General features: G+C 35.8%; 1 protein-coding gene and 1 non-coding gene across 9 annotated transcripts in view; both read left to right on the top strand.

Annotated features, from left to right (window-relative positions):
• The window catches only part of Prpf40a (pre-mRNA processing factor 40 homolog A), a 59,867-nt gene that overhangs the window by 782 nt on the left and 31,612 nt on the right, over positions 1-27,473 (top strand). For all 8 annotated transcript variants that reach the window (XM_045146747.1, XM_004651844.3, XM_045146749.1 and 5 more), the window contains exons 2-5: positions 876-1,007; positions 16,563-16,643; positions 17,789-17,819; positions 19,022-19,038. In XM_045146747.1, coding sequence (XP_045002682.1) covers positions 876-1,007; positions 16,563-16,643; positions 17,789-17,819; positions 19,022-19,038 — 261 coding nt within the window. The remainder of the gene's footprint in view (positions 1-875; positions 1,008-16,562; positions 16,644-17,788; positions 17,820-19,021; positions 19,039-27,473) is intronic.
• LOC123460555 lies at positions 11,767-12,070 on the top strand. Its single transcript, XR_006637093.1, has one exon. It is a non-coding gene; the product is annotated as a small nucleolar RNA U85 (small nucleolar RNA).

Consider the following 27,473-nt stretch of genomic DNA (forward strand, 5'->3'; position numbering starts at 1 on the left):
GCTGGGGGGACAAGTGTCGGGGAGAGGCAGGGTATAATTGGTTTCACATCTGGAACAATGGGCCCATATGCAAAGATAGTATTTCTCCTTTAAAAAGTTGATCTTTATGAATGAATTTGTTGTTTGCATTTAGTGTCCATGACACAATGGCATTCTTTGCAGTTTTACCTGTCTAATGAAAGTGTTAGGAACTAATCGCAGAAGTACAGTGCCCCTGGGTAACTGTACACCAAACCTTGTACAAATTAACTTGAGCAATTGAGTATTATAAGATTTAAAGTCAGTAGCTTTGTGCAGTACGAAATGATTTTCTATATAAAATGGAGAAAACTCTGGAAACAATAATAGCTTGCAAGTTAACATTCAGTATATAACCCCCAAATTTAATCACTTAGCAAATGATTTCTTCAGGTGTGGGGGGTTGTTATAATCCACGTATCCAAATTACCTGTCCAGTAATGATTTTAACTTTTTTTTTTTTTTTTGCTGTGGAACTTAAAGGCTCATAAGAAATATTGGTGTAGGACATTTTGTTTAAAACAAGAAGGTATACACTATTCTAATAATGTAGTAGGATTAGCGCCTACTATTGTGTCTCACAGATAATTGATTTTGGTTTTTTTTTTGGTTTTGCTTTTTACAAGGTAGGGTTTCACTGTCGCCCAGGCTGACCTGGAATTTACTGTGAAGTCCCAGGGTGGCCTCAAACTCACAGCAATCCTCCTACCCCTGCCTCCCAAGTGCTGGGATTAAAGGCATGTGCCACCACACCCGGTTAATTGATACTTGTTTTTTTTTTTTTTTTTTTTTTAAGTGAGACTTTTGAGAAGCATTTAATGTGTCTTGCTAATTTTTAAATTTTCACTGTTTTACAGATGGGGCACCCTGGCATGCATTATTCACCAATGGGAATGCACCCTATGGGTCAGAGAGCAAATATGCCTCCTGTACCTCATGGAATGATGCCACAAATGATGCCTCCTATGGGAGGACCACCAATGGGACAAGTAAGAATGTTATGTTTTTTGTTTTGTATTCATTTTTGACTCAGGCTTTATTGTATCAAGATTTAAAAACCTATGTCAATACTGTATTTGTAGCTGTTTAAGGATCAGTTTACATGCACATAATGTTTTCAAGTAAGACAAATGCTAAATCATGACTGCTGCCAAATTTTGAATGTAATGAAAAATTTATATATAAATTTTTACTGGCCAGGTATGGTAGCACATGCCTTTAATCCCAGCATTCAAGAAAGCTAGATAGGACGATCACTGTGAGCTCAAGCCTAGCCTGAAAGTACATAGTGAATTCCATTTTTCTGAACTTCAAAGTGAGAGTGTACATCCAGGCTTTTTAATGTAATATCTTTTTCACGCGCGTCTATTATAGTTAATATTCGAAGAGTAAATATCAGGTATATCAACTTATTTTGGTGGTCCATGTAACTGCATAAGTAACATAAGAAAAATAGTAAATTTTCAGGCTTTTCTTTTGCAATGATTTTGTTTCTGAAATATCTTCCTCCATGGGGGAGCTTCAGGGGATTTTGTGATTTATAACTGATTCTCCATAGGACTTGCCAAATAGGTAAATTCCCTATTTATGCAATTTTTAAAAATGCTTACTGCTTCTGAACACCTGCTTATGAGCTGCCCCTTCTATCTCTAGCTTAAGTTGTAAGTGGATATTATTATGTGCAAGTGATTTGAATGAAAAGATTTAATGCTGACTCAGTGATTGGTAGAACTGAGTTTAAAAAATATATTTTATGTATTTGACAGAGAAAGGAGTGGGGAGGGCTACACCAGGGCCTCCATTCACTGCAAACGAACTCCAGACTCATGCTCCCTCTTGTGCATTTGGCTAAAGTGGGTGCTGGGGAATCAAACCTCAGTCCTTTCGCTTTGCAGACAATCGCCTTAACCTCTAAGCCATCCCTCCAGCCCAGTAGAACTGAGTTTTTAGAGACGCATCCAAGAAAATCCATGGGCTCACTTAACATGAGTACTTGTGTGCCCTTTGCTAGGTTCTGTAAAACATACATCTTTAGGTGGCTTGGTTATATCTCTTCGAGTATCTTGGATAAATGATTGAAAATTAAGGTTGGCAAAATATTTTAAAAACCAATTAATTACATATTTTCTTTAGCTAGTGAGTACTGTTTATTCTGATAATTATTTAATCATTTTGATGACTAAAGCTATTGGTGACATTACAGTGGAAACGGAGCTTGTTATGACCCCTTATTCTTAAGAGAAGAATGGCTCAATGTCAAGTGGTTTTCCTCTTTTTTATGTGAAATATAGCCTTTTATTTAGTAAAAAATATCTTTGTTCAAAGTCACAAGACTGAAAAGATACTGCCTGCAGGAGTTCCTTATGTAAAACTCTTACTCTATTAGTCTGGAATGACAAAGTTTTAAAACTCCCTGGAAGATACAAAGACAACTCTGATTCCTCTTCTGTTTCTTTCCATCTCTAAGCAGCAAGAAGCTCTTCTTATTGTCTTGGTAGATCTGCTGTAACTAGATAATGAGCTTAAAACATTTATTCTTTCAATGCTCTGGTTCTTATTTAAAATTAGTTTCTTTCCACAGAAAGATAAAATAAAACAATTTGCTACTGCCAGATGCTTCTCTCTTTTCTGGGGCCTTCTGTTTCCATGGGGCCAATCAAGGTAAGTTTTGCAAGGGATTGACCTGCATACCCTTGCTGTAGTGGTGCTTTTGCACTACCAAAGCCAAGACACTCCAGCTAATCGTTTCTTGTAAAAATGCAGATTTTGTTCTTGAAAAGTACTTTCATGTACTTCATTGGCAGAAGCTGGTTATAGTTTGTTTGATGGCCCTTTCTCTCTAGCTATGTCATTGACCACTTTCTTAAATAAATAAGCTTACCTGCTACTTTTATACATCTAATAAAATACTCTGAAGTTTGCCTTAAGACTTTCCTCTGCTCTTTCTAGACCAATATATTCTATGCACTTAAAGTATACCTGATTATTTAGATGTTTAGAATTAGTTCTCCCTGGGTTGACTCATGAGAGGATAATGAATATTTTAGGTCAGTGCTAAGGGTCTCTAGAGAGTTGCCATTGTTTTTTCAAAATTAGCTCATTGTCTTTTGCCCTCCACCTCTTACTATTTAAAAAATATGGGTCTTAAATCTTGGTAAAGCTAGCTCATCCTTAGTTCAGCTTTATAATGAGATTAAAAGAACATGGGTAAAGCCGGGCGTGGCGGCGCACGCCTTTAATCCCAGCACTCGGGAGGCAGAGGTAGGAGGATTGCCTCGAGTTTCAAGGCTACCCTGAGACTATGTAGTGAATTCCAGGTCAGCCTGGGCTAGAGTGAAACCCTACCTCAAAAAAAAAAAAAGAAAAAAGAAAAAAAATAACCATGGATAATGTGGATCCTCAACTTACCTGGGAATTTTACCTGAGGCTCTGTAAGCATTCTCTTAGTAATAATTTGTATCATTCCTTCTGTCTGCATATGCTCTTAATTATTGAGTAGTAACTATTAGTTAATGAGAAGATAATTAAGAAGCAAGGTGTCTCTATCAATGCAATGACTGTAGGGTTCTGTTATCCAGTTTTAAAATGTTAATTAAAAAATTCTTCAGATTTGGGGACTGAAAGTTATATAACCTGTTTGGCCCTTCCTCAGTGCCAGGTACTACATACGTGGATTTAACTAACTCAACTAAAAGTACTTGAAATATAAATTTGTACACACTTGTTTGTTTAGTAGCACATGTTAATTATACATACTGGGTTTTATTATGACACTTTTATAATTATTTTGATGGCATTCACCTCCCTAGTATTTCTTGTCCCCCTCCCACTGATCCCCTTCCTTTTTCCAACTTGTTCCCTTTAAGACATTTTTCATTGTCATTCCCTAGTCATAATGCAACAACTGTATCAGAGGTGTGTATATATGTATCTTTGTGTATATGTATGTTTTTATACATATGTATACACACAGCATGTATATCATATTAAGTAATGTAAGTAAATCTAGAGATAGTTTACAGTATACAAAAGAATATATATAGGTCATATGCAAGTACTGTGCCATTTTATTATACTTATAAAGGACTGACTGCTATCTGGATTTTGCTATGCACCACTGTACTGGAACCAGTCCCTCTTAGATGTCAAAGGATGACTGTATCAACCACTTGTAATTAGGATATCTTGCTGGTACCTACTGAGGACCAAAATTGGTGGCAGTCTTCATTTGCTAAATTATTATGGTCTTAAGTTTATGTTGGTTATCTATCTCGTAGATGAAATTCCTTGCTAGTGTACCTAACTTTATGAGGAAGGAATTTATACAATTTCAGGATGTTAACAGCTGTAAGGTACTGTACAAACTATATAAGCTTTGATATAAAAATAATGGTGGGGATTACTTAAAATTATATTATGAAAATGAACTCTTTTTTTTTTCCTGCCTAGGAGCTATACTCAAAATTTTCTAGTAGACATAGCAAAAGGGAGTTCTAGCCTGATAACCACGTGTGGTGCACGCTATTAATCCCTGTACTCAAGAGAGAGAGAGAAAGAGAGAGAGAGGTGGATCAACATGAGTTTGAGGCTTCAGTGTTCAAAGTCAGCATGTACTAGAGTGAGACCCTGCCTTAAAAATAAAAACAAACAATGGTCGGGTGTGGTGGCATACACATTTAATCCCAGCACTCAGGAGGCAGAGGTAGGAGGATCACCATGAGTTTTAGGCCACCCTGAGACTAGTGAATTCCAGGTCAGCCTCATCTAAAGTGAGACCCTACCTTGAAAAAACAAACACACACACAACAGTCATGCATGAAGCTGTGTATACATAGTACATATTTTGCTCTTAAAGCTGGACATGGTGGCGCACGACTTTAATCCCAGCACTTGGGCCGCAGAGATAGGATCACCAAGAGTTTGAGGCCACCCTAAGACTACATAGTGAATTCCAGGTCAGCCTGGACCAGAGTGAGACCCTAAATCCAAAAAAGAAAACAAAAATCCTTTTTTGTGTAGAAAGTGGACTAAAACATTGAATTTGTCTTCTGTATTACATGATCCTGCTTTTGTCCAACATAGTCATACTATCCGGCTCTTTCCCTTTTGAATCTTAAAATTCTTTCTTCAATGAGACAAATTTAAGAGCCTTAAGATCCTGTTCAGATTTTTTTTGTTTTGTTTTGTTTTGTTACCTTGTTTTTGGAGGTCTCACTAGCCTAGGCTGATCTGGAATTCACTTATGTAGTCTCAGGGTGGCCTTGAACTCACAGTGAATCTCCAACCTGGGCCTCTCCAGTGCTAGGATTAAAGGTGTGCATCCTCATGTTTGGCCCGTTCACATTTTTTTTTTTCTGTTCAGGTTTTTGTAATAGCCCACAAATTCAGACAAATTGATAATAGATGTGAGAGTTGTGTGTTTTGATGTGGAAATAAAATTTCCTAAGTAATGCCTTTTTGACTTATCATTCAGTTATTTTAGGTGGTGATTGATCAATAAACTGATACATAACTAATTGCTTTTTACAAATGATTTTTATTATTTTAATATTGAGTAAGTCAGGCTCTCATAGACTCTAACAGTTCAAGCTGCCGCCTCTGCATGCCTAGAATGTCTGACAAATTTTGAGCTCATTTCCTTGCTTCAAGCTTGTTGCTTTATCCTCTCCAATCAATCAGTATTAAAAATCATGTTATCTCTGCTCAAGAATCTCAATGTTTTTATGTACCTGTGACATAGTATTTAAATTCCGCAGTTTCACTTTGAAAGATTGCCTATAGATTGTCAGTGCAGTATTCAAAGATGCATGTTTTCACATCACCTAATCTGAACCCAGAGTGGTCTTTGTGGTACTCTACTGGTTAAATGAATTCATGACTTAAAGCTTAGGATTTTGTCTTCTTATCTACAAGGTCAAGGTTAAAAACCTGTGTAACCTGCTTGGAACTCTCAGTTTCACTTATTTTGGCACTTACTGACATTGTCCCTTTTTTTAAAAATGGTTTCTTATTTGCTGTTTTCTTGTAAGTAACAGCTTATAACCTAAGGAACAGGAGCCAGGTTCTGTACTTTGTAAGAAGTTTATAGGTGCTGAGCATAGTTCTTGGCACATCACTAGTACTTAGTAAAATAGTTATTAAATGAATGAACCAAATAGATACGTTTTTACACTATGAGCTGCAAGGTTAGTCATTGATAACTTGCCTGTGTATATGTGGGTGTGTCTAGAGGTCACTTATTGTTGCCACTTAGTGTTTTTAGTATCTGCCTCTTTACCACTGTCTTTTCATTTGCCAAAAAAAGGTAGGTAGGCTGAAATTAATTAGTAACATTTTTGGTCAACAAATCTAAAACACTAGTAATAGGCAAGTTGTATTTGTGGCTTTATCTCGTAGTTTTTCATAAAGTAGATTATCTGGAATGCAGGCCGTTAGGAGATAACCAGTGTAATAACATATTAAATTTATCTGATGAGAAACATGTATTGTTTGGTTTTTTAATTAACCTTACCTTTGGGTGGCTACAGAATTGAATCTGTGCCACTGAATTGGATATTAACAAGTGACAACAAGAAACATATTTTTTAAAGTACATTAGCCCAGATCTAATGTGTGTAACTTAGACTGATCACATTTTAAAAGGTTTTACTAGCACAACTAGTATTTGCAGCGATTGGAGACTCTCAGTTTAGAAGAATAGACAGTACCCCTCCCTCTTAAGAGACCCAAAAGGCAGTATTTACCCAGATACTGGGAAGTCTTACAGAAGCCTTTTAAAAGTTTTACTCAGTATTTATATTTTATCTGACACTCTCTTCATATCTCTTTTCCCCAGCAGTGTCCCTCCCCCTCCACTTTCTCTTATTTTGCTTTCTTTAACACATTGCATGGAATTAACATTTTTTTAAAAATATGCTGAATTAGGACCATTTATCCATTCAGTTTGCTCTTTAGGAGAAAAGGCAATGCTGAAATGAGTTAGTATTAACACATAAATGAGGGGTCTTGTATAGTGTAGCAAATATATTCATTAAAAGTTGATTCAAAGCAAGAGGGAACAAATGTCAACAGGCTCACTTGTTTTTTAATTTGATCTCTTCGAAATGTTGATGCCCATTACTTTGAATCATAAGTAATATTCTCCTTAAGCAGTGAAACTTGGTACATACAAATACATATTCCATAGCTAACCTAGAGAAATAGGCCAGAGTGTTAAAGGTTTACAAGTAATAATGAGTTGATTGCTTCCCTGTAGAAGTTGTCTTTACCCTTTCATTTGCCTTCTGCTTCATATTTCTTTTAAATCGATAAACATTTAGGTTGTAATGTAAAGATGAGTCATTTGTATCCTTCTCTTTGAAACTTAAGGCATTTTTGAGATGCCTGTTATAGTGTTTCTGTCATCTCACTGCTGGTAGAGCTGCTAGGCTATTTCTGTACATTTGAAAACATGGACATGAATCATTTATATTTGCTTCCTTCTATAGTCAAGTTACCATCAGTTATCACTTACTTATTTTAAACAGTAGCTGATTGTATTTAGCAGCCAATAATGTATTTTGAATTGGTGGGCTTAAAAGGACTTGTGTTACTTCTTGGTTGACTCAAAGTGGAAATCTGAATCTTTTCCAGGTGGGAATGATGCTGTTATACTGACTGTTAAGGGACAAGAGATCATGCCAGTAATTGAGGGCTATCTTGAGTTGAAATACAGCTTGCTGTTTCAAAACTTTGATTTTTTTTTTCTTTTTAAAAAAATTTCTACCATTTATCTTAAAATAAATTCTTGATACAGGTAGTATGATACTTATTAAGACCTGGTCTTCAGAGCTTTAGGTTCTTGTTTGAAAACACAGGTTGGACTGGTAGGTTTGGCCATGTGGTATTGAGAAGTTGTTGCCTCTTTGAAATGAGACTTTTCAATCATTTCCAGGCTCTGATATATTTATGATCTTAAACAGTCCGGTGCTACATCATAATGTTTCAGTCCATTGTCAGTGCAAAAAGGTGATTATGGAGCTGAAAAATTCCATAACTAGATATTTTTACTGTACCTTTTCTATGTTTAGAGACACAAACACTTCGTGTTATAGTTTCCTGCATCATTCAGTATGTACTGACATGATGTACAAGCTTGTGGTCTAGCTCAGTGGGCTGTACCATCTTGTCTAGGTATGTATGAGCCAGATTTTCCAGTAATGTACCTATAAAGATGTTTTGTTCAACCACAGACCATATATATAGCAGTAGTCTCTTAAGAATATAGCACTGAAAAAAGTCATGGCTTATTGATATGCTAGCTGTTCTGTAGTCATAACAAAATAGCATTACTCTGTTTATGGTGATGTTAATATAAACAAATACTGTACTTCTAGCTATATAAAAGAGTAACTCAAAAGTTATGTATAGTACATAATATTTGATCATGATACTGATGGACTGTGTTAACTAATTCATGTGTTCACCATGATACGTTGGTTTTTAGTTTACCATGTACTCTTACTTAAAAAACAAGTTTACTGGGCTGGAGAGATGGCTTAGCAGTTAAAGCATTTGCCTGCAAAGCCAAAGGAACCCAGTTCGATTCTCCAGGACCCACATAAGCGAGATACACAAGAGGATACAAACATCTGGACTTTGTTTGCAATGGCTGGAGGCCCTGGCACATCCATATTCATTCTCATTCTCCCCCCCCCCCCTCTCTCTCTCTCTCTCATTACCTCTTTCTTGCTCTCAAATAAATAAATAATAAAAATTACTTTAAAGGAAAAAAAGGACAATCTTTAAAAAAAAACAAACAGGATTACTGTTAAACAGCATGTCATCTTACATGTACAGCAGCCTTAATGCATCTTGTGCTTACCAAGGCTCTTGATCAAATGGTCACATCCAGTGACTGTCACCATCTTGGCTTATGTACATGTACTCATGTTTGCCCAATGACAAAATCATATGATGCATTTATCCGGGTGTCCCCATTTTTTAAATACATGACTGCATTTAATTTAGTAGATGACAGTCTGTAAAGTTATGTATAAAGTGTAAAGATTTAGTTGCATGGAATATTGCATCTAGCATGAAGGACTAGGGACCAGAGGTTAATTATGGTCTTGTTTCCAAAGAAGGCTTAGATGAATTTTTGGTGTAAATTTGAAAGTCTTTAATTCTGTATGACTTGAAACATCAGTTTTCTGTATATCCCTAGTTATGTTTAGAACTTTGGAGCAGGGGTAGAGGTATATGTACGTGTGTGTACAGATGCCTATCCTCCTCTGTCATTATTTGTTGAAACCAGGATTCTTAATGAAACTGAAGCTCCCCTTTTTTCCTCTTAGAATGGTTGACCAGGAGACCTCAGTGATCCTTTTAGGTCTAATCCCCTCAGCCCTGTAGTTACCAGCATTCATGGTCATACCCAGCTTTTTATGTGGTGCTGGGATTAAACTCAGATCCTTATGTGCTCACAGAAAATACTATGACCCACTGAGTCCTCTCCCCAGTTCTTTCTTTGTAAAAATACAGTGGGACTCATTTTTAGTTCAGTTTCATTTCTACGTTTTTGTTACAAAATCTGTTAAAATCATAATTTTGCCTTCATATTCAGATAAATACATTCAAGAACGCTACTGAATTTGATCTTGCATTTGAAAAGTGATTGCAGGTTGCAGTTGCTAAAAGTGATTCCTATAAAGTTATACATTGACATTGCAGAGCCAGTAATAATTGTGATACTTATTACATGTATTTCGGTTGAAGGTGATTATATTATGGTATTTCATAGATGCCTTTAGATAACAAGATGCCTGATAGGTATGAATGGGTAAGAGAATGTATACCAGGGCCTCTAGCTGCTGCAAACCAACTCCAGATGCATGCACCACATGTATGTAGAACATCCTTTAATCATATAAGGTAGAGAATAGTGATAATAAAACACATTTGGCCTTCAATGTTCTCATTGGCTACACCTGCAGAGCCAACCAACAATTAGCAAAAACATTTAGAAAAAGAATTAAAATTGTACTGATTATGTTTATATATTTTTATAAATCTCTAAATAATATGATAGAGATTTCCATAGCATTTATATTGTGTTATGTAATGATACAAGACATCTTGATGTGATTTAAAATTTACACATAGATTGAAGACAAATACTATGGCACTTTATATTAGAGACATGAGCATTTGGAGATTTTAGTGTCTACTGATGCAGAGGGGTCCTAGAACATGCATATTGAGGAACAGCTCTAATAGCTCTCATATATTTGAGCACTATTTTAAGTGCCTTGCATTCATTATTTCTTTTTGTTCACTACAGTAAATCTTACTGGGTAATATTTTGCAACTGATAGGAAGTGGAGGTCCAGAGATCAAGATCAAATCAGCCCAAGATCACAAAGCTGTTAGTTGGGTAGGCGATAATAGAATTCTGACAGTCTTTTAGACACTTAACAGTTGTGCTAGGCTACTTCTTTATAAAACATCATAAGAGCATATAAATGATTGACTTAATTTCCTCAGCTCCTCAAAGGGTAGCTATATTAATGCCCTTTCACCTGAGGTGTATGTATTCCTAGATTCCCAGTGGATTCCTGCAGCCTTACATATATGATCTGTTTTTGCTGAAGTACCCTGCTATGTTTGTGTTGCTTCTTCCAAGTGTTCTGCTCTCACTTCCTTCACATCATCATTGCACTTGTTTACAGCTGTTAAGTAAGATAAGGGTTACTTGAACACATGAATACAAGCACTGCCGTATCTACAGTTGATCTGATATCCAAGACAGCTATGAGTGGGGTCCTGTGCATATATAGCATGTAGATGCTAAAAGAGGATGACTGACAACTCATCTTAAGTAGTGGATTCAAGATTTGATCACACTAGGAATAGCACACAATTTAACATATATTTGGAATTTTTCACCCAATTCTTCCAGACCCAGGAGTTGAACATAGGAAAGAGTTGTGAAACCACAAATAACAGGTGGAATTGAGAATGTTTAGTATAGTAAAGAATTTTTAAGTACTGGCAAGTATGTTCTTTTCTGCACCAGTATAATACGTGAAGATATTGTTGACCTTTTATCTAGGATATTTATCAAAAAGTCTTATTTATATTGCTCTATTCTATTTTTTTGTTTGTTTTGGTTTTCCAAGGTAGGGTCTCACTCTTAGCCCAGGCTGACCTGGAACTCACTATGGAGTCTCAGGGTGGCCTCGAACTCATGGCAATCCTCCTACCTCTGCCTCCCGAGTGCTGGGATTAAAAGTGTGTGCCACCATGCCCTGCTTACATATTTTTCACTTTTTGAGGTGAGGTCTTGCTGGCCTCAGAGTCACTTTGTAGTCCAGATTGATTTCAGCTCACCAGGCAGTCCCCAGACTGGTCTGAAATTCACAGCAATCCTTCTGACTTTGTTGTTCAAGTACTTGGTTAAAGGTGTATGTGCTGCATGGTACTTTATATTTCTCTAGGTGAACAGGAGTCAAGGTAATGATTTTCCTACTTGGGCTCAAGGTGCTCCATCAATGACACAACCTCCAGCAAGGCTCACCAAATGGGGATTAAGTATGAAGTTTAATGAAAAACACAAGGCTTTGGAGGACACTATATTCGAACTACCACAGTTTGGCGGGGGGGTTGTTGTTATTTTTGTGTAGCACCTCTGTATCTCTAGACTGGCCTGAAACTTACTGTGTAGGCCAGGCTGGTTTTAGTCTTGCTGTAATTCTCCTGCCTCACTCTCCCAGGTGCTGAGGTTATAGGCATGAACCACTTATCTGGCTCAGATACTTGATTTTAAATAATATTATGCTCTGTGTGCTCACTGTAAGGACAGACCAACAGGGTTATTTACCTACTTTTGAACCACCTCACTTCAATACGGGTGATTATTACAGATGTGGAGGAGAAAGGAGGAGAAATTGTGGTAACTTAAATGAGAATAGTAAAAGGATTATTGAAGTTAATCAGGTCAGAGGTCTCAGAGGACTTAGCAGTGTTGTGGCTATTGAGAAATGAAACACAGACCCTTAGTTATCTTATGGCTGAAATAAATAGACATATAGAAATAGATAAGAGATGACTTAGCTGTTAAGGAGCTTGCCTGTAAAGCCTAACAGCCCTGTTTCCATTCTCCAGTACCCCTGTAAAGTCAGATTCACAATGTGGTACATGCATCTGGAGTTGGTTTGCAGCAGCTAGAGGCCCTGGTATACATTCACATTTTCTCTCTCTTCTATCTCTTCTCTCTCCTTTTACTTGCAAGTAATAAATTAAAATATTTAAAAATAAACTAGAAATATTATACTAGTTATCCTGTTATACGTATACATAAACTTGTAGAATTTTACTTTAGCACATTAAAAAGAATCTAGTAAAGAAACTAGAGTAGAATTACACATTTTCAGTTTGCAACTATAAGTTTATAGCAACAAAGGTTTAAAAAGTCATCCAGATTTAGTAGAAGTTTCTTCAGATGATTTTTTGTAAGGCTTAAAACAACAACTCTTAACAACAACAAAAAATTAAGAAATTATGAAGAAAAAATTGGGCATGTTCTTTCATGAACTTCTTGGTTTTTTCATATAATATTTTTGTTGTGTACAACTTATTGCTATATCTTTGACACTATTTGTTAAAGTCCTTGCTATTTTTTAAAAAAGTTTATATGTATGTGTGTATAGATATATTATTATTTATTTATTTGATAGGGGCAGGCAGAGAGAGAAGGGGTACACCAGGGACTCCAGATGCATGTGTCACCTTGTCCATCTGCCTTATGTGGGTCCTGAGGAATTGAACCTGGTTCCTTTGGCTTTGCAGGCAAGTGCCTTAACCATTAAGACATCTCTCCAGCCCACTTCTTGGTTATTTTTGAAGTGCACTGCAAAACATGCTCATGTATATCTATAGAATGCTAAGAGTGACTGAACAGGTAGGATGTTACTATTATTTATTTATTTTGTTTTTTTAGGGTAGTGTCTCACTCTAGCACAAGCTGACCTGGAATTTACTATTTAATCTAAGGCTGGCCTTGAACTCATAGCAGTCCTACCTCGGCCTCCTGAGTGCTGAGTTTAAAGGCATGTGCCATCATGCCTTGCATGAATACATCTTAATAAAGTATTTTAAAACTTTTCTCATTAAGTAAATAGGAAATAAAAATATATACAGAACATATGCAGTTTGTATATAAATAATTGGTCACTTGTATATCAGATATATCAATTATGATTTCAGAAGGTGCCAAAATGTTCTTAAAATTCAGATCTTTAATATTTTAGGGAATTTAGTTACTTCTTTTTTTGCCTGTCTCATATTTTCTTTGTGTCTTATTCCAACAACCAAGAATTCTAATTATGGCACCTAACATGTTTCCTAAAGTAATTGAAGTGGGAGTTATTTAAAAATACCAGTACATGTTTTGATTTGTTTCAGTTTTGTAGTATGGTTCCTGTTAAGCTCATGTGAACCACTTTGTAGACTTAAGACTGTAGTTCGTGAAATTTATTTTAATACTATTATAGCAATTAAGAATTTTCATTTTATTTTTTAATCTTATTTTAAACCAACATGTCATTCTAAAATAGAAAAAAACATGTAAAATAGGAAATTTTACTCTTAGTTAAAACTGTCCAGGGCTGGAGAGATGGCTTAGCGGTTAAGCACTTGCCTGTGAAGCCTAAGGACCCCGGTTCGAGGCTCGGTTCCCCAGGTCCCATGTTAGCCAGATGCACAAGGGGGTGCACGCGTCTGGAGTTCATTTGCAGAGGCTGGAAGCCCTGGCGCGCCCATTCTCTCTCTCTCCCTCTATCTGTCTTTCTCTCTGTGTCTGTCGCTCTCAAATAAATAAATAAAAATTAAAAAAAAAAAACAACTGTCCATACTCTCCATGAGAAGTAAGAACATAACTTACTCTGCATAAGTAACAGCAAAGAAACTTGACTAGGGGGGTGTGATTTATGAGATAGGCTCTTCTGTAGTCTAGGCTGACTTGGATCTCACTCTGTAGTTCCCAGACTGGCCTCAAACTCACAGTGATCCTCCTGCCTTACCCTCTGGAGTGCTGGTATTGAAGGTGTATGTCACCATGCTAGGATTTTTCTTATTGTGTGTGTGTCTGTCTGTCTGAGTTTTGGTTTGAAAGAGAGAAGGAGACAAATGAGTTCTGAAGCTTGAAAACCACAATCCATTTTTCAGAGGTTTACAGCCTGCATTCATTTCCATTAATATAATACTGTGATGTTTAAACAAAAAAGTAAAGAAAAGAAATAGAGCTGGAGAGATGGCTTAGCAGTTAAGTGCTTGCCTGTGAAGCCTGTTTGATGCTTGATTCCCCAGGACCCACATTAGCCAAATGCACAAAGGGTCACTCACCTCTGGAGTTCATTTGCAGTGGCTGGAGGCACTCATTCTCTCCCTCCCTCCCTCCCTCCTTCTCTCTCCCTCTCTCTCTCTCTCTCATGCTCTCAAATAAAAAAAATAAAAATAAACAAAAAATTAAAAAAGAAAGGAAAAGAAATAGATGCCTTGGGAAACTTTCTGTGCCTGAATTGATGGTGCTGCCAAGTAAGTGGCATAAATAGAAATCTTCTTAAAGAATTCAACTTCGAAGACAAGAATAAAAATGTGCCTTTATGTTTTGTGTGGTGGAATTAATAGGAATTTGAATCATTGTACCATTCACAAATGTTACAAGTTTAGGTTTTGTGAAATAGCTTTCTGTGAGCTCAGTTCTCTATGGGAACTCTAAAGTTAGATTATTATAAGAGCAATTCATAATGAAATACAGTATCTTGCATGTTGATTCTTTTGTTCTTCAATTTTATGTTCATAGCATCAGTTTTTATTTAAAATATAATATGGGCTGGAGAAATGGCTTAGCATTAAGATGCTTGCCAGCAAAGCCAAAGGACCACGGTTCTACTGCCCAGGACCCACATAAACCAGATGCATCTGGAGTTGGTTTGCAGCCACTAGAAGCCCTGATGTGCCCATTCTCTTTTTGTTTCTATCTCTCTGGCTCTCAAATAAATAAATAAAAACAAAATATTTTAAAAATAACTTATTTACAGAAGATTCACTTTCATACAATGTAAGAATTTGAGGAAATAAATTTGTTGGGTTAAACAGAGTACAACTAGTATTTACTACTTCCTAGAATTTAGAGAATAGGGAAAAAGGATGTAGCAATTTTTTTTGCCATTAAGTATCATTCTGTAACCATAACTGTGCATTCTACTCTAAAGAAAGTTTTCTAGGTGTTTTAAAGTTAAAGATATGAAGACAAAATTTTGCTAAGCTTTATATGCTCTTTAATAATTTTAAATATTATTTTCTCTAACTGGGCTGGACTAGTAAAGTTTCTATGTAGGGAGTTTGTGGCTTTGCCTTTAAAATGGGATTTTATCTTTGTGTTATGAAGACAATATTTTAATTGAAGTTAGAATGATTTATCCAATATTTTGTTTGCATGACAAAAAGTTCTCACATTGTAGACATTTTTTAACCTTACTTTTAGAAATCCCTTTCATTATTTGGAGAAATTATTGTTTCTCTCTTATATTTAAACTGTGATGTCTGAAATTAACTTAGAATTCTAATTTTTGATATGATGCTAATTTTTTTATTTATATGTAGGTCATTTTAAGTAGCAGGCTGTTTCTTTGTTACCCACTATGCTTATGGATGCTCTCCTCATGACTGGTTAACCTGATTTAATTTACCATTGTTTGTTAAACATAAAATTGTAAGAATATATTAGTTTGGAAGGGTATATGGTTTGGGGAGATAGCCAAATTCTCTTTTTTGTTACATTTTTTTCCTCATCATGTTATTTATTTGCTATTACTCTGCTTATGGAGGCTTCTGTTTTAAAATCCTGTGCTTTGTTTTAATGCTATGTTTTAAATGTTTTGACCACATATTCCAAGTAGCCCATCACATTCTTCTAACCAAACCTTTAAATAATGTGTTTTTTTGTTTGTTTGTTTGTTTTTTGTTTTTTTCCAAGGTAGGGCTTTCACTCTAGCCCAGGCTGACCTGTAATTCACTATAGAGCTTCAGGGTAGCCTCAAACTCACAGTGATCTTCTGTCTTCCTAGTGCTGGGATTAAAGGTGTGCGCCACCATGCTCAGCCAGTGTTTAGATTTTAAGCACCTTTAAGATATTGTGAAGGACCAGATTTGCTGTAAAATTTATTTAATGTAGATACAAGTCAAAGGTTAAGACTTTTTTTCTTGTTTTAGGTTTTATTGTTAAAGAGGGAGGAAAAATGCTCAACTAACAATGAAAGAAAATTAATAGTCTCATTTTTGGGTTAGAAATACTATAACAGCCCATATTTTTAAATTTACTTTTTAAAGTAGTTTTGACCATGTCAGCTCTAACATAAGTATTGAAATATATCCTGTATAAAGTACTTCATTCAACAAGCATTATAGTAGCATATAGTTTCAGTGATTTTTATTCATAAGTTGTGGGTAGTCACATGCAGTGTTGTTGTCTTCCACGGTAACCTTTTTTACTTTTATTTTAGATGCCTGGAATGATGTCTTCAGTAATGCCAGGAATGATGATGTCTCATATGTCTCAGGCATCCATGCAACCTGCCTTACCGGTAAGCTTGTAAAAGCATTCATTTCCTGTGCTTTGATTACTTTTACCTGGTAAAAGTAATGCACATGTACTACATAGGAAATCATTAACTTTCAAGTGCTTTATAAGTATTAAAACGTAATATGGAAATTACACTGAAAGTTTTAAAGAGTTGAGTGATAGACTCTTTTTTCAATATTGCCATTATAAAATATGAGCATGCTTAGTGATTAAATTAATTCTGTATCAGACAGACCAGCATATTGGAAAATATTTGTGTCAGAACTGTATCTGTAGTAACATTTTCAAAAGTGACATTTATTGGGTGCTAGGAAAAAATTATTAAATATATTTAGATATCACAAGACCCAATTTGAATACTAGCACCCCACTGAGGATGGCCTCCTGCAGAGATGGGGTAGAGAGGAGAGAAAAGATGGATCAATGCAAAGTATGCTTTTAATAAAATATGGAAAGTCAAAATAAAGCTCACAGAAACCTAAAAAAAAATGTTTGAGCATATTATGTTACGTAAAAATTTCCTGGGGCTGAGAAAGATGGTTCAGCCATTAAGGGCGTTTGTTCACAATGCCTGCCAGCCCAGGTTTGAGTCCCTGGTACCCACATAAAGTGAGATGCATAATGTGACACATGAGTCTGGAGTTCCTATGCAGTGGTTAACAGGCCCTGATGCACCCATACTCTGTCTCAAATAAATAAGTAAATTTTATAAAACTTTACTGTAGCATCTAGGAAAATGCTTATAATTTCTTATACTATTTCTATAGTGAAACTTATAGACGTTAACTATATAGTGGGATAAATGAGGGTTATAAAGTTTTGTCTTTATTTAGGACAGGTTTTGACACAATAAGTATATAAGCTTTGATGCTGTAATTGAAGAGTTGGTTTTTAAAGCTTTCTAGATTTTGTAATTGAGAGAAACATGCTGGTGGATTTATGTACACATGATGACTTTATAACACATTATAGTGCTTAAGTAAGCCTAACTTGCTAATCTTAAAATTTATGCCAAGCTCGGGAAGTAAGATTATTAAAACTTTATTCTTTGATTTAGATACTTAAGAATTACTGGCTCAGGAGTAACTTGTATAAGATGTAGTTTAAGTGAGGTGCATATTAGTAATTTCATTTTTCCTCTTGCAGCCAGGAGTAAATAGTATGGATGTAGCAGCAGGTATGTATACTATGTGTGGTGTGCCTCATTTGGAAATGGGCAGCCATGTTATAACAAGGAATAAAAGTACTGTCTCTTGGCCTGTTATGATCAGTCCCTAGTGTGTTTTAAATGTCTCATAATCATACAAATATGATCAATTCTTAGCAAATCATCAATCATTCTGGTCAAAGTCATTGTGCAGAAAACTTTGCCCCAGGATTAGTTAGGGTTCCCTGTAGGAACAGAACTGATAGAGTGAAAATGTATATGTATTTAAAGGGAATTTTTATGAGATTTCTGCTTATAGGATATTTGAGCTCAGTCCAACAATGGCCATCTTCAGGATGGAGAGTCACAGTACCCAGTAGTTGTTAAGTCTATGAGTCTTGATGCTTTAGCGGCCCCAATCTGGTGCTGAAGGCCTAGGGGATTCCTTGAGTGCCATTGGTCTTTAGTCAACGTTGACTTGTAGCGTCTTTATATATTGTCTACCACAGAAAGGGCTGCCCATTCTGATGGATGGTCTTCCTCCCTCCATCAATCTTTCCTGGAAATGCTCTCAGACCTGCCATAGCATGTCTGTCTTAATTCTTTTTTTTGTTTGTTTCGGTTTTGTTTTTTCAAGGTAGAGTCTCACTCTAGCCCAGGCTGACCTGGAATTCACTATGTAGTCTCAGGGTGGCCTCAAACTCATGGTGATACTCTCACCTCTCCCTCCCGAGTGCTCTGATTAAAGATGTGCACCACCACACCTGGCTGTTTTAATTCTTAATCTAAAAGTTGACAATAGAAGTTAGTCATGGCCTCATAATATTTATAATAAAAATTTTGTAATGATTAATCATTTAGAATTTATGTTGGAAAATAGGACTATATGAATTTCAGTGCTTAATAGTCCTTTTTACCATAGTAGATGCTATTTGTAAAATGAATGAAGTGTAGCTATAGATGTGGAACATGTGCTTTCCTTAGACTTCTAGCTCTTTTCAGTCTTTTTTTTTATTTAACCTATTTGGTCTTTGTAATCATAGGAGTCTATAAACCTTAGCACAGGTTTTTTCCCTTTTACCAACATCTGGTCTTTATTAGTAAGGCAAATATATATAAGAGCAACTACAGAAGTATGTGGAACAATGCTATTATCTTCATAGTAAGGGCGGGGAGGAATAAATACTGAAATTGTTAAGAATTAACATTATGCATATTTTGCACTTTTTCAGGTGCAGCATCTGGTGCAGTAAGTACTATTTGAACCTCTGCTGAATATTTATTTCATTATACTTCTCTACCCTGCTCCATTGATCCTTTTCTAATGATTATGTGCTAAACTAAGCTTTTATGTTTTATGGGAAGTAAATCTGAGCATGATGGTGCATGCCTTTAATCCCAGCACTCAGGAGGCAGAGGTATGTGGATCACTGTGAGTTCAAGGCCACCCTGAGACTACATAGTGTATTACAGGTCATCCTTGACTAGAGTGAGACTGTACTTCGAAAACGAATATAAATAAACAAATGGAAAAAAAAAAATCTAGTTTATGACTTTGATAAAATACCTAAATTGTTTACTTTGTAATGAAAAAACATTGTGATTTACAGTCTTGGAAGTGAAAAATCCAAGATCAACGCTCCCCCTCCTCCTTAAGCCCATGGATGCTCAAACCCCTCTTATAAAGTACCATAGCATTTGCTTATGTTCTTCACACCCTTTGGTATATTACACCAACTCTAGATTACTTATAGTACCTAATAATGTGTAAAGACTATGCAAATTGTAGTGACACTGTAGATTAAAGAATAATGTCAAGACTGTAAAATCTGAACTTGTTCATTAGTGATATTTTTAAGATACTAGTCTTGTTCCTTTTTCTATTAGTTTGCAAAATATTATGTCAAACTAATTCTGTATTTCTCCATATTTTAGGAAAACAGGGCCTGTGAAAATGGGCTGTGCCAGGTTTTAGCCTTAGGGATTGTTACTTTGCTGTTTCTTAAAGATCAGTGAAAAGAAGAGTTGTGCCTTTTATCTTGCAAATATATGCCCAGTTTATTTATTTTTTAAAAGGAAAAATATTAACTTGATTTTTTTCCTGAGATCTGCCATTCCTGTCATAGGATGTAAAACAATATAGGGTATAATGCCATCTCTGGCAAAAATACAGAAATTATAAAAGGTCTCCTTTGAGGAATATATTAATAAATTCTGAAACACTATTCATCAAGTCTTTGTTAGATTTTTTTTTCCCTGATTATGCATCTACTCTTAAATCTTTCATAAGGAATTTATTACTTTCAAAGGACATGTGCTTAAAAAAATTGTTTCCATTTTGTATTATTAGCAATCCATATTATTATAACTAGTATTACTTAATAACTACTTGGTTCACTTTATCCTATAAAGGGGATCCTGTAAAGTATGGCATTTTCATAGTATATATTTTGATCATACCCTGCTCCTCCCCTGAGTTTCTTTCACCTATCTCCTGTCTTCTACCTTTTCTCAAAATTCCCTTACATTTTGGGACAGGGTCTTCTACTGAAACAGGAGCTCAACAGCTGGGCGAGACAAGCTAGCTTGCAAGCCTCAGGGAACCAATCTCAGGTCCTCATACTTGCCCAGCAAGCACTTTATATGCAATGAGCCATCTCCCCTTCCCCTGCACTGTTGTTTTAAGTCTGGGTTTATCATATGAGAAGACATTTGTCTTTGGGTGTTACTTATTTCAGTTAAAAATCATGTCCTTCACTTCTATCCACTTGCTTGCAAACTGAATGACTACATTTTTTTGTAAAAACTATTTTTACTCATTTTTTTACATGGAGAGAGAACAGTATGTTCTGTACATGCGTTCTATACTGTACATGCATGCAGATGAGCCAGGACCTCTTGTCACTACAAACTAACTCCAGGTTGTTAGGGTGTTTGATTTGTGAGTTCTTCATCTTAATATTACTCCATTGTCAGATGAGTAGCTGCCAAAGATGTTCTTTAATTCTGTAGGCTGCTGCTTTTCTTCACTCTGTTGATTGTTTCCTTAGCTGTACATGTGGTTACAATTTGATGCAATCTAATTCTCCCTATTTTTTTCCTGTGCTAGTGAAGTCATACTCAAAAAATCATTGCTTATGCTGATATCTGGAAATGTTTCTTCTAGTAGCTTCAGTATTTCAGGTCTTACATTAAGGCATTTGATACTTTTTGTTTGTTTGATTGTTTTTGTTTTTCCTACCTGTAGTCTCAGAGTGACCTCTAACTCATAGTAATCCTCAAGTGCTGGGATTCATGGTATGCACCACCATGCCTGGCTTTTTGACATATTTTGAATTTCTTTATTTCAGAGAAAGAGACAGACAGATAGAGAGAGTGAGAGAGGGAATGAATGGGGGCTCAGGATCTCTGGCTGCTGCAAATGAACTCCAGATGTATGTGTCATCTTGTGCGTCTGGCTATACCTGGATACTGGGGAATGGAATCTGGGTCCTTTAGCTTTGCAAGCAAGTGCCTTAATTGCTAAGCCATCTCCCCAGGCTTTGAATTGCTTTTTTTATGGAGAGTAAAACATGGGGTCTACTTTCATTTTATGAATATACAATTTTTTTAGCACTGTTTGTTAAGGCTGTCTTATTGCCATTGGATGTTTTGAGTACCTAGTCACCATCAAATAACAATAAGCTGTGTGAATTTATTTCTGGTTCCTCTTATTTCCTTCATTGTCAACTTTCTTTATTCAGCATCCCTAAGAGATTGTTGAGACGCCTTCTTGGATGTGTGTGCAAGAAAAGTTCCAGAGTGGATAAAGTGAATTTGTTAGACACAGCTGGGAATATTGAATAAGCGGAAAATAGAAAGGAAATAAGAATGCACTCATCTTTCCTTCTTTCTGTTTCCTGTCACCCCCCCCCCAACATACCTTTCCTGCCATGATGTACTAAAATCTTTAGAGTTATGAACCAAAATAAATCCTCCCTCTTTTAAAATTACTCTTTCAGGTGTCTTATTGCAGCATTCAAGGAGGCTAATTGATGTGATCATATGCCTGGTTTTGAATTAGTACCTTATTCACTGTTGCTGTGAGGTATACACCTTGTCCTAAAGAAAGCTTTAGCTTTTTAAGATCTTTCATATTAATTTTATAATTCTTCTATTTCTTTGAAATGTCATTCAAATTTTATTGTGGATTGAATTAAATCTATAGATAGCTCTTTGTTATATAGCCAATTCCACCATACTAATTCTGCTGAATGATTAATTAGTATTAGAGATCCTTTGGTTGTATAATGTCTTCATCTTCTTCAATCTTTTATGTTTTCATTGTAGAAATTTCTGGCCTCACTGGTTAGTTGTATTCCAAGGCACTTTTTAAATTGTTATTTTATAAGAGAGAGAGAGAGAATGAGAATTGGCACACTAGGGCCTACAGCCACTGCAATTGAACTCAAGTACATGCACCACTTTGTGTATCTGGCTTACATGGAATCTGGGGAGTCAAACGTGGATCCTTAGCCTTCTCAGGCAAGCGCCTTAACTGATAAGCCATCTCTCCAGCCCCATTTTATTATTTTTGAGGCTAGTCTGATCAGAAGTTTTTTCCTGATTCATAGTATTTCCTGAATAATAATAATAATAATAAAGTCACAGTGATTAATAATGTGATTAATAATTCACATTAATATATAGAAAAGCTAACAAGTTTTGTTTGTTGATTTGTGCATCCTATTACTTTGGGGAAAATGTTTATGATGCCTTGAGTATTTTCTGGAACAGTCATTAGGGTACTTTTAATTAGAATTATCTACAAATAAGGATAATTGGACTTCATTTCCTAATAATAGTCATTTATATCTTTCTCTTTCCTTACTGCTCTGGCTAAGAATTCTTGTAGAACACTATACAAACAAAGAGGGCTGGAGAGGTTGCTTAGCCTGTGAAGCCTAAGGACCCCAGTTCAAGGCTTGATTCCCTGGGACCCACATTAGCCAGATGCACAAGGGGGCACACACATCTGGAGTTCGTTTGCAGTGGCTGGCGTGCCCGTTCCCTCTCTCTGCCTCTTTCTGTCTGTCACTCTCAAATAAATAAATAAACAACAACAACAAACATTTTAAAAGAAAGAACAAAAAGAGTTGATACCCTTGTGTTCCAAATTTTGAGAAAAAACTTTTAGCTTTTCCCCATTTAGTATATTATTGGTTTGTCATAAATATCTTGAGCTGTGATCCTTCTATTTCTAGTTTTCTTGAGAATTTTTTCTGATGTAATCTCACATGGTCACTTGGACTAGGCTAGCTCTGAACTCTTGATCCTACTGCCTTCATTTTCACCTGGAAATAGAGGCATGCACCACCACACCCAGTTCAAGCCTGAGGTTTTGTGCCTTGTTAATAAGCACTCTTATCAAATGGGCTACATTCCCAGCTTTTGCAGGGCTTTCTAACATGAAGAAATGTTGAATTTTGTCTCATTTTTTTCTGCTATATATATTAAAATGATCATGTGGTTTTTACCCTAGATTCTATGCATGAGAGCCATTACTTTTTGAAGATTTTTGCATTTCTCTTCATCAAGGAAACTGGTCTACAGTTTTCTTTCTTTCTTTTTTTTTTGTTATTGTCACACCTTTATCTAGTTTGATATCAGAATAGTACTGTAATAACTGGCTTTATGAAATTAGTTTGGATGCATTCTTTTGCTTTCTGTTTGTAGAACAGTTTGAGAAGCAAAGGCCTGGTAAAATCCAGCAGTGAATCCATGTAGTCTGATTTTTCTTTGTTGGGAAACTATTATTTCTCTTTTTAAATTATTTATGAGCAAAGAGGGGAAGTACAAGGGCCTCTTGTTACTGCTAACAAACTCCAGATGTATGCTCCAGTTTGGGCATCTGGCTTTATGTGGGTGCTGGGGAATTGAATTCAGGTTGACAGGCTTAAAGCAAACACCTTTAACCACTGAGCCATCTCTCTAGGTCTGTACTAGATTTGTTTTATTTTATTAGTTTTTCAAGGTAGGGTCTCACTCTAGTTCAGGCTGACCTGGAATTCACTATGTACTATGTACTGCCAGGGTGTCCTCAAATTCTTGGTGATCCTCCTACTTCTGCCTCCTTCCCAGTTGCTGAGATTAAAGGCATGCACCACTTTGCCTGGCTTCTAAATTTCTTTCTTTCTTTCTTTCTTTCTTTTGTTTATTTGTTTTTTTGAGGTAGGGTCTCACTCTAGCTGAAGCTGACCTGGAATTCACTATGGAGTCTCAGGGTGGCCTCGAACTCACATCAATCCTCCTGCCTCTGTCTCCCAAGTGCTGGGATTAAAGGTGTGTGCCACCACACCCATCTTGGCTTCTAAATTTCTGTTACTCATCTACTTAGAGTGATCATAGCCTTGGGCTTATTTTTGGTGAGTCATTTTGTACAAATTAATCTATTTCATCCACATTGTTGAAATAATATTTTTCACCACATACTGGGTTTTTCTATTATCTGTTCTAAAATATCTACTTTCATTTCTAATTGTATTAATTTTTATCTTCTTGACTCCTTCTTTTGGTTAATTCGACAGTCAATCTTAACATTTTGTTTTGTTTTTCGAGGTAGAATCTTGTCCTAGCCTAGGCTGACCTGGAATTCACTATGTAGTCTCTAGATGACCTTGAACTCAATGGTGATTCTTCTGCCTCTGCTTCCCAAGTGCTGTGATGAAAGGCATGTACCACCATGCCTTGCTGACTGTCAAATTTTTTCAGTGACCCAACTCATTGCTCGATTGGCATTGTATTGTCCTCTTAGTGTCTTTGCATTTTTACCTGATCTTTATTATTCTTTGTTTATTGCTGTGGGGTTTGTGTTGTTGTTTTTCTGAGACCTTAAATTGTGCCGTCACGTTATTTTTTATTTGTGATTGCCCTGACTTTTTTTCATGAATGCACTCAAAGCTATAACTTGACCTCATAGGACTGCTTTCGGTATATCCTAAAGGTTATCATAAATTGTGTTTATTTTTGTTTCTTTGTAGGAAATTTTTATTTTTACCCGAATTTTTCAGTGACCCACTGATGATTGAAAACTATTCTGCAAATTGTCTGTAGTTTTTCTTGCTATTGGTTAATTTTAAGTTTTATTTCATTATGATCTGATAAGCTCAAAGAAGTTATTTCAGTTTTGAGGATTTGTTTTAATTTGGGTTTTTATTTTATTGCTTTACAGTCTGCAACATGTTCTTTTTTCGAGAAATGTCATTGGTGATACAGTTTCAGTCTAAAGTTTCTTTATTGGTATTTGCATGGATATCCATCCACTTATTGATGAGATTGGGCTATTGAAGTCACTCACTCTATGGACCTGTCTGGTGTTTTATGTCTAGTATTGAGTATTTGTTTTTTGAAATTGGAGGCACCAGAATTCTGTGCGTATTTATAATCATTATGTCTTTGTGGATTGTTCAATAATATCCTTTATCCTTACTGAGTAACTTTGGCTTGGAGCCTGTTAATTGTGAGTATAGCTGCTACTCCTTACATTTTCATTGTGTTGGCCTAGAATGGTTTTTGTCCTTTTACTTTCAGTCTTTGTGTGCTATTGCCTAGTGAGCTAACTTCTTTACAAACAAGAAACAGGCCCTGTTTTTATAATTAAGAGAGCTCACATTTTGGGTTGCTACTGAAAAGTATATACTAATTTCAGTCTTTTTTTCTTTTAGTGATTTGCTGGCTTACTAATTTAATAATGTTTGACTCCTTCCTAATTCTGATTTCTTTATTCTAGTGAGATTAATTCTGCATTGAGCCTCTTGTAGCTTATGTATTTCTTACTCTATGTAGGTTCCTTTAAATATCTAAAACAGTTCTGGTTTGGTAGTCACTGATTGCTCTAGTTCATGAATATCATGGAAAATATTTAATCTTCCAGTTGTAAAAGGTAACTTTGCTGGACATGATAATTCTGTTAGGGTTGCTAAGGTTTCTTTAGAGAGGTCTGTAGTTATACCTACAAGTTTGCTTCTGTGTTGTTGGCATTTTTAACTGTATTGTGACATGAAAAGGTTCATTTCTGGATCTGTTGGTTTCTACATAACTTCTGTTCTTGGATGTCCATTTCTTTTTTTCTTTGAAGCAGGATCTCACTCTAGCTCAGGCTGACCTAGAATTTACTCTATAGCCCAGGCTGGCCTCAAATTTATGGCACTTCTTCTAACCTCAGCCTCAAAAGCTTCTTCTAACCTCAGCCTCAAAAGTGCTGGGATCAAAGACATATGCCACCATGCTTGTCTGGATGTTCATTTCTTAGGAAATCTTTGCTATAATTTCACTTAATAATTTCCTATGGCTTCAATATATATCTTAGTTCCCTCTTTTACACCACAGATTTATAGTTTTGGTACTTTTTAAAACTATGTTGATACATACAGATCATAATCTCCTTCCACCACCTACCTTTTTCTTCCTTTTAGAATCTGCTCACTCCCTCAACTGGATCCCTTCTTAGTTTTTGGTATTTCTAACCATGTTTTAGTGGGCTTGAATGTTGTTATGATTCTATTTGTTGTTGTTGCAGTTTTCTTTCTTGCTGTCTAAATTTAAAATAAATTTTTAATCTTGTCTTCAATTCCTGGTGTTCTTCTGCTAGTTCTGTCTAATCTGCTTGTGTTTGCTCTTAAATTTTATTTGACTTAGAGATCTTTTTTATTTCTAAGACTTTCATTTGTGGTGGGTGTGTCTCCCCCCCCTTTAAAGTCATCAGTTGATTTCTTTATATCATCTGCTTTATTTGAATGCACTTAGGTATTAGTATTCTAGTTTATTTTGAGGTGGGATTTGAGATAGGGCCATACTTTATAGTCCTGAATAACCTGGAACTCACTTTGTAGATGGCCTTATACTTGCATCAGTCCTCTTGTGGCTGCCTCCCAAGTACTCAGATTACAGGTATAAGACACAATAGCCAACACATTGCACATTTCTAAAACTGGTCTTTGGAATTCTTTAACATTCAACCATTTCATTATCTTTTTATTCAAATAGTGAAATAGCTGTAAAATTTAAAGGAGTTGTGATTTTATTTCTTCTGTTTCTAGTTGTTTATCTACTGGAATGAATCTCTGTTGAGATTTTATATGATAGCTTTACTGTACAGTATTGAGTATTGCACAGGGGATATAAATCCAACTGCTAAAATGGTAGCAACACCAAAAAAATTAGATGTAAAAAAATAGAGTAAAAAACAAAGATAACTACCACAAATGACCATAGAATAGGAAATAGCAAAGTGATGTAGATAAAGTTTAATAATTTAACTGTGATAAAGGTCTGGGAGCCATAAAAGGTGAAAAAGGAGAAAAGATCATTATACGAAAAAGACTGAGGAAGAGAGAAGAAACAGGTAATGAAACCTAACTACAAATTAAAGAGAAATTATGTAAGCATATGTGATTAGTAGAATTGAAGGTCTTAAAATAAGTTAAAGCAACAATGCTAAAAATAAAATAGAAAGAAAAGTCAAGAATTAATGGTGCTTCTTCCTGTCCTCAAATACCAGAATCCTCCATGTCTGAGGGGAGAGGAGTGGTATCAGCTCTCGTGTGTTTCCTGTTCTTGCTATGTAGGTTGGTGGTCTATTTTGACTTGAGGGCTAGGCCTATCAAGGTTATGTTGTCAGCAACAGCATGGCTGCTCTCACTCAAA

Source organism: Jaculus jaculus, chromosome 4 (genome assembly GCF_020740685.1).
Source record: "Jaculus jaculus isolate mJacJac1 chromosome 4, mJacJac1.mat.Y.cur, whole genome shotgun sequence".
Taxonomy (NCBI): Eukaryota; Metazoa; Chordata; class Mammalia; order Rodentia; family Dipodidae; genus Jaculus; species Jaculus jaculus.